Below are 11,819 nucleotides of genomic sequence, written 5' to 3' on the forward strand. Positions count from 1 at the left end.
TTAGGAGAGGAGGTTCTAGCACTTGATTATATAATAATATCAACTCTTGCACACAGATAGTGTTTGATTTTTGTTGTTCCTGTTGTAGCTTAAGCCATTTTCCCTCCACCCCTCAGTTACAGAGTGGCTAGCTTTATTCCTTAATAGGGTGAACTTAAGGATCTTGGGAGTGATATTTTATGCTTCCTCTATCTGTCTCCGTCCAGAACTGAATAATTCTAGCTTCTCTGTCCTCCTTTTGGCTGGGAGACTTATGTGTTGCCTCCTCCCCAACAGAAAGTTGTACAAGCGCTATGCCTTCCTGCGCTGTGATGATGAGAAGGAGCAATTCCTTTATCACCTCCTGTCTTTCAATGCTGTGGATTACTTTTGCTTTACCAATGTCTTCACAACTATCTGTGAGTATCCCCAAGCTCTCCACTGGCCTTCTCAGGCAGTCTTCATCAATCTGCCTGAGGCTCACTCACTTTCCCCTTTTTAAAGAAAGAAAATTATCCCTGTACTTGTTTGTTTTGTTTTGAGACAAAGTCTAACTTTGTCACCCTCTGTAGAGTGCTCTTAGGCTCAAGCTATTCCCGTGTCCCAGCCTCCTGAGTAGCTAGGACTACAGGCGGCTGCCACAACGCCCCGCTATATATATATACAGGGTCTTACTCTTCCTCAAACCCATGAACTCAGGCAATCTACTTGCCTCAGCCTCCCAGAGTACTAGGATTACAGGTGTGAGCCACTGCACCGGGCCTATCCCTGTACTTTCTGTATTTCTTTTGCTTTTGTGGGGAGAGGGGTCTACTTACTCTCCTTGGAGATTGTGTTTTCTTTGACCTTTTAAGTCTTGTTTTGAATTGGGGAAGCTCAGTCCTTTTGTCATGGAGTTATCAAGTGTTTCCCTTCCTTAGGCACTGCATTGGAAGCCTAAGGTGATGAAGGTGGAGTGGAATAGAGTAGGCTGATACAGTTTGTTTCTCTTCCTGCATATCTATAAAGAATCTCCCTTTTGTTTTACCCTGAGGTCAATCAACTCTTCCTGAAGTAGCAGAAAGAATTTGGAGTGGCAGTGAGAAGTTTGACCCAGGGCCCAGCCCAGCTCATTATGTGTTCCTGCTGTGGGCCTCAGTCTCTGTATTTTTGGAATGTAAAAGAAGGTTCAAAATGGCTTAATGCCCTTTGAGCCTTCTCCTTTTTTATTCCCCCTTTTTTTTTTTTTTTTTTTTAAGAGAAAGTGTCTTGCTATGTTTCCTAGACTGGTCTTGAACTCCTGGCCTCAAGCAATCCTCCTGCCTCAGCTTCCCAAGTTGTTGGAATTACAAGTGTGAGCCATTGCACCCAGCCCAGCTGAGCCTTCTCTTCTTTGACACTGGGATTCTCTGCTGGGTGGAGAGAGGTCTCTGAGTTGCCCCACAGTTAGTTTTTTGGCGAGTTACCCAGCAGCCTCGGCAGCATGGACTCTATCTTACACTCCATTTTCCCTCTCAGAGACCAGGGTTGTGAGCTTAAAAGGAGTGGCACTGGACTGGAATTTAGAAGACTTGAGGGAAATTACTACCCTCTTTATGCCTTGGAAGAGAGATTATAATACTTGTGTGACCTCCCTTAAGATTGTTAATGATTGCCATTAGGGTTCATGAGATGATAGGTTGAAAAGTACTCTGAAAAGCAATTTAATAGAGAATTGGTGGCATTGTTTAAGGAGTAAGTTCACTTAACCCTGAGCCTGCAGATAGGCTTGGATCTTTGAGGTTTGGGTGGTAACCCTGTGAGAAATAAGAATGAGGTACTTGGGGGAATTGGCTAATATTCTAATCCACCTAGTACCTGGGGCCCTGCTGTTCCAGGGCTCTCCTGGGGCCACAGTTGGCACCAGCATGCCTGGGGCAGGTCAGGGCCCCATCAAATATGGGAAGGTTTCCTGAGTCCCCTAAATTAATGCCTTTGTGGCTTTCCCTAAACAGTGATCCCGTACCACATTCTGATTATACCAAGCAAGAAGCTAGGGGGCTCCATGTTCACTGCCAACCCATGGATCTGTATATCAGGAGAATTGGGTGAGACACAGATCCTACAGATTCCCAGGAACATGCTAGAGATGACCTTTGAGGTATGTGTATCTGGGGACTACAACACCAGGCTCTGTGGGGATCTAAGTTTGCAACATCTGCTTTGGGGAGTTTTCTACAGGGTTTTCTAGAGGCCTTGTTCTGTACAGTTTAATGCAACAGCATAGCTGACCTGTCCTGAGATCACTGGAGGTGGGAGCCAAGAATTGACCCTGAGGAGAGGGAGCCTGCCTTGCCTACACAGTGGCTGGAAGGCACTTACTTTACTGGACTTATACATCTCTCTCTGCATCATGTGTCGAGAAGTCTCCAAGAGTTCTTTCAGCTGCCTAGCCCAAGTGTTCCAGAGACTTTGCAGTCCACTTTTAGAGCTGCCTGTCCCCAGGTCCTGTCCCTCCTCTGGGTAGCAGCGTCCTTCTCATTGTTGAGCCCCTCATGAGAAAGTGCTGTACTGCCAGCCCTGGTGGTAGGTAGAGCCAAGAGCTCCACTCTGCAGATGCTGAGGGTCCAGGTTGCAGGCGCCAGTCAGATCTGGGCCTCCAAGGCTTGTCCTTGTTTTCTCCCATTTTCCTGATACCTCATCTATTTGCTGACAGTGCCAGAACTTGGGGAAGCTCACTACTGTCCAGATTGGCCACGATAACTCTGGGCTGTATGCCAAATGGCTGGTGGAGTATGTCATGGTTAGGAATGAGATCACAGGACACACCTATAGGTAAGTGTTCCCTCAGATATGTCCTTAGCTATCCCCTATGTGCAAGTTATGCCACCAGGGGCCGTCTGTACTGCTTAGGATGTGGCATTCTCAAGGAGACCTTTAGGTTGTGAGAGGTGGAGGCAGCTTCCTGTTTGGCTTTGCCTCATGCATGTGGAAAGAATTAATAGAAGGGCTTTCTAAGTGAAGATGTGTGGAATTGCTGTCCACAGCTCCCATGCCACCCATGCTAATGGGGCAGACAGGGCCTTGAGGGGCTCCCTGGCCTAGCTTTAGAGCCTTTCCCCAGGGGTTGGCTTTGTCAACAGCTCTTGCAGAGCAGCAAGGAGAAGGGCACTGTGGAGGAGCTGGCAGCTCTCACAGGTCTTTACCTGACCTTCAGGTTCCCATGTGGCCGGTGGTTGGGGAAGGGCATGGATGATGGAAGCCTGGAGCGGATCCTAGTTGGGGAGCTGCTCACGTCCCAGCCCGAGGTGGACGAGAGGCCGTGCCGGACTCCGCCGCTACAACAGTCCCCCAGTGTCATCCGGAGGCTTGTTACTGTCTCACCCAACAATAAGCCCAGTAAGTCAGAAGAGGGGGTGGGCCCTCATGCCATCCAGCCTAGGCAGGGGCAGGTCTCTTCCAGCTCTGATTGGGAGCCCAGATCCTACCCTACACGGCTCCTGCAGGAACCCCTTTTGCTGGCAGAGCTGCCTCAGGCATTTGGCACCCTCCTCTCCTAAATCAGTGAGAGTATTTGCCACGCTCCGTAGAGGCCTGGATGGAGCCGCATGGGCTTATGTAGCTAAGCCTGGCACTGTGTACTATTTGTATGTAATCCTTTAATGAAGAGGGGTCTACTTTCTGGCCTTCTCCTGATTCCTGAGTCTCATAGCCAAGGAATGGCCTTCTTTTGGTTGCTAGAAACTCCAGGGTAAAATGGAAAATAAACTTTACCAGCATCTTTTAGAGATAGAACTCTAAAATATTAGCTTTTGCTTTTTACCCAAGGTTTTAGGAAGAACTAGCTCAGTAAAGTTGGGTGGACAAGAGCCTCTGCTTCCCAGGGTCTAGCTGCCCAGCTTCTGAAGGCCCTGCCTGTGTCCTCAGTCTCCCACTCAGTCAGCTGGGCACTGTCAGCCTCTGAGATTGGTCAGGATGTCTGCTTGATCTTTTATCAGAGCTGAACACTGGGCAGATCCAGGAATCCATTGGGGAGGCAGTGAATGGCATTGTGAAGCACTTCCATAAGCCTGAGAAAGAGGTGAGCCTTCCTACCCTGCAAACCAGGTCTTATATTGAGGGAGTGATCCTGTTTACCCAAGAATCTTCTTGTGCTCTTCCAGGCCCAGGTGCATGGATAGCCCAGAGACTTGTAGAATGTGTGCCTCAGCTGTCTGAGCTGGAGCAGACCCCTTCTTCTGGGGGCCTTTGCCTCATTTGCCCTGTTTTTCTTTCATACTAGAGGAGTCCCTAGGCCTCCAGTGAGCGGTGCCTGTTCCTGTCCTCTTTCAGATTGGCGTGGTATCTCTGAACAATGGTCACACTGGCTTTGTCCTCCTGGTGGGGAATCTCCTTGTGTGTGACCCAGATCCATCAGCTTTTCATTCACCCATTCATTTAGTAGCTCTTGATTGAGAGCTTTGCCAGGCGTTAGAAGGAATAGACAAGGTCTTTGCCTGTTCTTTGTTGCCCTCCCAGCTCTGGGCTGTGGGTTTGGGGATGTAATGGTGGGAGGGCAGCTCAGCTGAGACAAGCCTGGCTCTCTCCCCTGTTTCTTTATGTAGCGAGGCAGTCTGACACTGTTGCTTTGTGGAGAATGTGGTCTTGTCTCCGCCCTGGAACAGGCTTTCCAGCATGGATTTAAATCACCCCGGCTCTTCAAAAATGTCTTCATTTGGGATTTCCTGGGTGAGTTGGGCTAGGGTAGGAGGGTGGAAAAAACATGCAGAGACATAGGGGGACTCACCAGCATAACATGGGTGCTGACAACTTGGGTCTGAGGTGCAGAACCCAAATTAGGTGACTCTCAGTTTAGATCTCTTACTTGTTTTCCCTGTTCTTTTGAAGGGAACGATAGGATCTCTCCTTCCCCCTTTTTGAACACTTACCTCCTGAGAATTGGACGGAAAAGATTCTTTCTAGACATCTGTTATCTAGTATGGGCTTAGTTGTGAGTCCTCACCTTTTAGCTCCAAAGGCCAGTTAATAGTGGGCCTGTGTTATGGAGCATTTTCATGCAAGAAACCATACTCAGAGTTTTCTTGTGTATTTAGACTAGAGAAAAGCCATCTTTATATCAAGGGACACATAAATTTTTAAAATAAGGAACATAAGGATCATTTTGAAGTGTGACCAGTGACATCAGAACATTCATGTTATTCTTACTAAGTTACCTTCATGGACTAGGAGAGACCCATGGCCTGCAGGACAATCAGAGATAGGTTGGTGTTGAGAGCCTTTGTCAAGCTTTTCTACTCTTCACAGAAAAAGCACAAACCTATTATGAGACATTAGAGCAGAATGAGGTAGTTCCTGAGGAAAACTGGCATACAAGGGCCCGGAACTTCTGCAGATTTGTTACTGCAATCAACAATACTCCCCGGAACATTGGCAAGGATGGCAAGTTTCAGATGCTGGTGTGCTTGGGAGCCAGGTATGCAGCCTCAGGGCCCAGAGTGCACAACAGCCAGCCTCAGAGGTGGTGCTGGAGGCCTGTCGTTGCAGGGGTGGAGAGTGGTTAATGATCTGATGCGCTTGGGCAGGTGGGGCCTTGGAGGACTTCCAAAAGGCCTTTAATTTCTTTTTTTTTTTTTTTGGCCGGGGCTGGGTTTGAACCCGCCACCTCCGGCATATGGGACTGGCACCCTACTCCTTGAGCCACAGGTGCCGCCCAGCCTTTAATTTCTTTTGTGTGTCATGTATAGTTACATGCCACATAACGAATGATCTTTCAGTCATACATGCCACATAACGAATGATCTTTCAGTCAATGTCAGACCACTTACAGCATCGTGGTCTTGTAAGATGATAATACTCTATTTTTACTGTGCCATTTCTATGTTTACAAGTATACCCAGATACTTGTCATTGTGTTTTAGTTGCCTACAGTATTCAGTACAACAACATGCTGTACAGGTTTATAGCCTAGGAGCAACAGGCTGTGCCATAGAGCTTAGGTATCTAGTAGGCTAGCCCATCCACCATCTACTTTTATGTAAGTTCACTCTACCTAAATAGCCTTCAACTCAGGAATGGATTAACAAACTGTGGTTATGTATACCGTGGAATACTATTCAGCTATAAAAAAGATGGAGACTTTACATCTTTTGTATTAACCTGGATGGAAGTGAAACACATTCTTCTTAGCAAAGTATCACAAGAATGGAAAAACAAATATCTAATGTACTCTATACCAATATGAAACCAGTAGATGAACTAATATATGCCCACAGAAGAGTAAAACTCATTTCAATTGAAGTTGGGGGAAGAAGGAATGGGAGAAGGGGGAGGGATTGGTGTGCTCCCACTTAATAGGCACAGTGTAGGGGTGTATGGCACACCTTTTGGGTGTGGTACACAACTGCAAGGGGGACTCTACCTAACAAATTCAAATTTTGTTGTTTGTACCTTCACATTAACCTGAAATTTAAAAACAAACAAACTAAAAACAGGCTCTAGAACCAGATTCATTAGGTTCACATCTCAGGTTAGCCATTTAGTAGCCTGTGATCTTGGACAAGCTGTTTAACCTCCATATACCTCACATTGTAGGGTTATCATGAAGGTTAATGTAACAGTGCTGGCATGTGCTAAGTGCTAGTGAGTGCTAGTGGTGGTTACTATAGGGAGGAGAAATGCTCTGGGAGAGACTGACTGCTGAGATGGAGGGAGCAGTGCAGAATGCAGCCTGGTGCCTCTCTGGTGGTGGGTTGTCTAGGGAGGCTGAGGGAGGTAGGGGAGAAAAAGAAGCCATGGGAACAGGTAACAGGGCTGATCTGGGTCAGGTTGGGTTGATGTCCCTGTGTTATAAGACTTCCTTGTCAAACTCTATTAGGGAGGGAAAGGGGGTGATAGTGAAGCTGTCGGCTTTTTCAGCTTCAGACTTAGTTTGGAGTCTCCCTGTTGGCTTTATTAACTGTCTCCCTTTCCCTTGACCTGCCTGGACTGTTGCTGCCCTGTCAGAGATCACCTTCTACACCACTGGATTGCCCTGCTAGCTGACTGCCCCATCACTGCACATATGTATGAGGATGTGGCACTGATCAAAGACCACACACTTGTTAATTCCTTGATCCGAGTGCTGCAGACATTGCAAGAATTCAACATCACCCTGGAGACGTCCCTTGTCAAGGGCATCGACATCTGACCTCCTAGCACCAGCCAGCAGCAGGAGACTAAGAAGGACCCTCACCCTGCATCTCTTCCTACAGGGACTTAAGGAGGTTGTGCAGGAGATGGAGAGGATGTGTATTCATTGTAAAAAGAAAACTAGAGGATTTTTGGAATAAATAATCTATTTTAGAGTTTATTTGCTGATTTACTTTTTACACACTTTCATGTGAAAGAGTGATAGGGAGAGGGAGCAAGGTTGGTGCCGCTTATTTTGAAGCTGGTGCCCTCCCTTGCCTTGGCCATGTGCTGGAAGCCTGCCGCCTCCCCGGACTGAGCCTGCGGCTGTGTATGGGGCAGTTCTACTTCCTTGCCCTGTCACATTAATGAGGCCATTCCACATTGTTTTTAAACTAATATTTTCTATATTAACATTATTATGGATATTTGGCTTTCATGGGCCACACAGGTGTGCTGAGCGGGAAGCCCCCTGCTCCAATCAAAGGGATTTTTAGTAGTGCCTCTAAGCACTGATGAGTCAGTCCACATCTTTTCTTTTTTGTCAGTATTATTTGGAAAGGAGATGTGCCGGGACATGTTATCATGTTGAAAGTCATATTTCCTGTTGGCACACAGTTGCACAGAAGTAAACATAAGCATGTTTTAACAGTTTTTTTTTTCTTTTTTCTTTTTTGATGTCTTATTTATTTAACCCTCCATTGTATGTTTTAGGTATTTCTTTTTCTTTTTTTAAGGAAAGGGAAAGCTTGTCACAATCTAACTGGCTATGTTATTGTTAAATTTATGTTGTTTTGCAACTTAGAAACCAGCTACAGTATGGCCCACTTAATAAAACACCTGAAACAAAACTGCATGGGTCATTGACTTTGATGGGGGTTTGTGAGCAATGGACGTGCTCTAAGGTTCAATGGGAGGACTGGGCTGTGACATCATCTCCCTCCATCAGCGGCTTAGGGTTGTAGATGGCCTGGGATGCTGCTGGGGAGCTTGGCTTGTGTCTTGGGTCCTTCCCCTTACAGTACCAGGACCTTTTATAGCTGTTAACTCAAGTGGCTAATTGAGAGAGATGTGGACAAAGTTTTTTTCCTACTCTGCTGAGGAGGAGGCTGAGGCCCTAGCAGCGAGGAGACCTGGTCAAGGTTGCGAAGACTGTCACTTGACTGAGATGGATGGGCCATTTTTTGAGAGGGTGAGGGAGATCAGGTGTGGGAACATAGGACATGGGAGACCCTGTCTGTTAGGGGTAGGGTGGGGAGAGGAGCTCGCTCTTGAGAGGATTTGCTTTTCCAGAGATGGCAGGTGGCGGAGGTTTATGAGAGCCTGGGAACCAGCTTCTTTCCTTTTTATTCTTCAAGCTGCTTTGGCAGGAGGCTCCAAAAGTCTAGCACGATCAAGTAGAGCACCTCAGACTAATCAGTGTCTTCTTTTGTGCCTTCCTGGGTTTTTTTTGTTTGTTTTATTATTTTTGAGACATAGTCTCACTTTGTCATCCTGGATAGAGTGCTATGGCATCATCATAGCTCACAGCAACCTCGAGCTCTTTGGCTTAAGTGACTCTCTTGTCTTAGCCTCCCAAGTAGCTGGGACTACAGGCGCCCACCACAACGCCTGGCTATTTTTTGTTGCAGTTGTTGTTTAGCTGGCCCGGGATGGGTTCGAACCTGCCAGGCTGGTGCAGGTGGCCAGCGCCATAACCACTGTGTCTCAGGTGCTGAGCAAGCCTCCCTGTATTTTTTTTTAATTTATTCATTTTGATAGAAATGAAATGTAATTCTTAAATACTATATCTAAAGAAATTTTTTTTTATTTTTAATTTCAGTTTGCTTGTTCATTCTTCTTTGTTTGAAGTACTCCTTTTTTTTTATTTTCTTCTTCCTCTGGCAGTGCTGGCTGTTTTTGATGTTATTAGTAGAGACGGGGTCCTACTCTGGCTCACTGCTGCTCATACTGGTCTTGAACCTCTGAGCTCAGACAATCTACCCGCCTCGGCCTCCCATAGTGCTGGGACTACAGGCGTGAGCCACCATGCCCGGCCACCTCCCTGGTTTTGTAGGCACTGTCCTCTGCCCAAAATGCCCTCCCCTCACCCATTTCATGTTGGTTATTCAAGGTGTGCTTTAGAGTCACCTGCTGTGAAGTCTTCCAAATCCCACCCCCAAGAGTTAATCATTCCATCCTTGTGCTCCTATAGTTTTTTTGATGCTGACACCTCCTCTCTGGGTTGTCATTGCTTGCTCTCATGTAAGCCCCAGCCCTTAGATCATGAGCTCCTAGAGGGCAGAGAGGATCTTTCCTCCATCTCCATCTATGGGCCTGGCAGGTGGTGAGGACTTTTGGAAGAGAGCTGCAATGTGGCATCCTGTCAGCAGGGGGCACTAAAGGACCACACTGCATCCATCTGCCTGAAGGCTGCGGAGTCTTCAGTTCTTTGGGAGATGGGGGAAGAAAGGTAGGTGGGCAGTGCCTCCGGATCTGGAAGGAGGATTCCTGGCCTAGCAAGAAGGGCAGTATGGGGCGGCGCCTGTGGCTCAGTGAGTAGGGCGCCAGCCCCATATGCCGAGGGTGGCGGGTTCAAACCCAGCCCCGGCCAAACTGCAACCAAAAAATAGCCGGGTGTTGTGGCGGGCGCCTGTAGTCCCAGCTGCTCGGGAGGCTGTGGCAAGAGAATCGCGTAAGCCCAAGAGTAAGAGGTTGCTGTGAGCTGTGTGACGCCACGGCACTCTACCTGAGGGCGGTACAGTGAGACTCGTCTCTACCAAAAAAAAAAGAAGGGCAGTATGGAATTCAGCTGTATGTGTATATTGTGGGCCTACGCCTGAATTTATCTTAAGCCAGGTGCTTTAAAAACATACCTCCCTTTTCCTCATAACTCTACAAGGCAAGTATAGATTATCACCAGGTTTATAGATGAGGAAATTAAGGTTCTGAAAAGTTTTGTCATTTATCCAAGGCCACACAGCCCATAAGTAGTTTGCAGTTAGCAGGACAGTCTCACTCCAAGCTTGGGGCTTTTCCGTTGACAATTTACTCCCTCATTTTCAGGTCTCTGCTCAGATGTCCCTAGAGAGACCCAACCTGATCATTCTAAAAGACTAATAGGTCCCAGCAGTCACGTTTTATTGCCTTTTTCTGGTTTATTTTCCTTCCTAACACTTATAAGCATTATACTAATTATTTGTTAATTCTTTTTTTTAGAGAGACAAGGTCTTACTATATTGCTTAGGCTGGACCTGAATTCCTGGGCTCAAACAATCCTCCCACCTAGGCCTCCACATTACCATGCCTGTATTTGTTAATTTTAAATGTAAATTTTATGAAGGTGGGACTTGATAGCCTTGCTCACTAAATAGTATCTGGCACATGGTAGGTGCCTGGTATCTGTGTACTAAATGAATTCATTCATTGGTTAAGATCACAAACAGTGGAGCCAAACTCCTTAAGTTGACTACTGGCACTGCTACTGTGACCTAGGGCAAGCTACATAATTTTCCTGAACTTCAGGTTACTCATCTACACAATGGGAATGTGCCTGCATCATGGGGTTGTTGTAAGGAATAAATGTGCATATATATACACACACCCGTATATAGAACAACATCAAGTGTAAGTTATTTATTAACTAAATATCAGTTATAGTTATTACCCTGTTGTGTCAAGCCTTTTCCTGGTTCCTGGTATACGGAGATGATGGAGACCCAGATCTCTTCTCCTCAAGGAGCTCAGCAGCAAGTGCTATAGGGGGAATGACACCTGGGGAGGTATTGACCATGATGAGTTCTGCTTAGGGTGCAGGATTATCAGAGGAGTGAATATTGCATGTTGAGAGAACAGCAAGAACAGGGGCAGGGAGGTCATGCCTGCAGGTTGTGAAGTTTGGGCAAGTCCAGTGCCAAAGTCAAGTCTGAGCTGGGGCAGGATGCAGGTTTGTGGGCATCACATCCAAAATGTGAGAGAGAAGGAAAGAGCTAACAGGCATCACAGGTCCTTCAACACGGCTGGTGCTTAGGAGATGGGTCACTCACTGAATGAATACAGATGCAGAGCCGTGGGTGTGAATGGGTTTTATAAATGAAGGCTCACCTGGGACCACCTGTTTCTCTGCTCCTTCTAACAGCTGATTCTGCTGTGAAGTTTTTTTATATTGTGTTTTGTTTCATAATCTGCTGCAAATCATTTTTAAATGATGTGTGCTAAAAGAAAACATATGTATTCAGGGACACTCACGTCAAACTGCATTCTCCTGTGTAGGTCCCAGCCTGGCCTGCCCTCTTTAGCAGCCCTGCATTCAGTTTGCTCAGCAAGTAGCCTTACCTGCCTGGGCTTCTTCACCTGCTGTAATTCAGTGCTGTCCAGACTTTCAGATTTCAGGGACTGGTAAATAAAGAAGCAAACAAATGAACTCAGTGAATTTTTTTTTTTTTTTTTTTTGAGCTAGAGTCTCACTCTGTCATTCTGGGTTGAGTGCTGTGGAGTCATCATAGCTCACAGCAACCTCAAACTTTTGGGTTTAAGTGATGCTCCTGCCTCACTTCCCAAATGGCTGGGACTACAGGCACCCACTACAACACCTGACTAATCTTTTTTTTCTATTTTTAGTAGTGACAGGCTCTTGCTCTTGCTCAGGCTTGTCTCAAACTCCTGAGCTCAAGCAACCTGCCTGTCTTAGTCTTCCAGAGTGCTAGGATTACAGGTGTGAGCCACCGTGCTTGGCC

At 46.6% G+C, this 11,819-nt stretch overlaps 1 protein-coding gene across 5 annotated transcripts in view; it reads left to right on the top strand.

Moving 5' to 3' along the window:
- DENND5A (DENN domain containing 5A) overlaps positions 1-7,955 on the top strand; it is a 104,798-nt gene extending 96,843 nt beyond the window's left edge. For all 5 annotated transcript variants that reach the window (XM_053561346.1, XM_053561351.1, XM_053561348.1 and 2 more), the window contains 8 exons: positions 277-398; positions 1,953-2,098; positions 2,654-2,772; positions 3,155-3,336; positions 3,936-4,018; positions 4,542-4,665; positions 5,242-5,410; positions 6,940-7,955. In XM_053561346.1, coding sequence (XP_053417321.1) covers positions 277-398; positions 1,953-2,098; positions 2,654-2,772; positions 3,155-3,336; positions 3,936-4,018; positions 4,542-4,665; positions 5,242-5,410; positions 6,940-7,123 — 1,129 coding nt within the window. In that variant the 3' untranslated portion in view covers positions 7,124-7,955. The remainder of the gene's footprint in view (positions 1-276; positions 399-1,952; positions 2,099-2,653; positions 2,773-3,154; positions 3,337-3,935; positions 4,019-4,541; positions 4,666-5,241; positions 5,411-6,939) is intronic.
- The last annotated feature ends 3,864 nt before the right edge of the window (positions 7,956-11,819 follow it).

Source organism: Nycticebus coucang, chromosome 14 (genome assembly GCF_027406575.1).
Source record: "Nycticebus coucang isolate mNycCou1 chromosome 14, mNycCou1.pri, whole genome shotgun sequence".
NCBI classification, from domain to species: domain Eukaryota; kingdom Metazoa; phylum Chordata; class Mammalia; order Primates; family Lorisidae; genus Nycticebus; species Nycticebus coucang.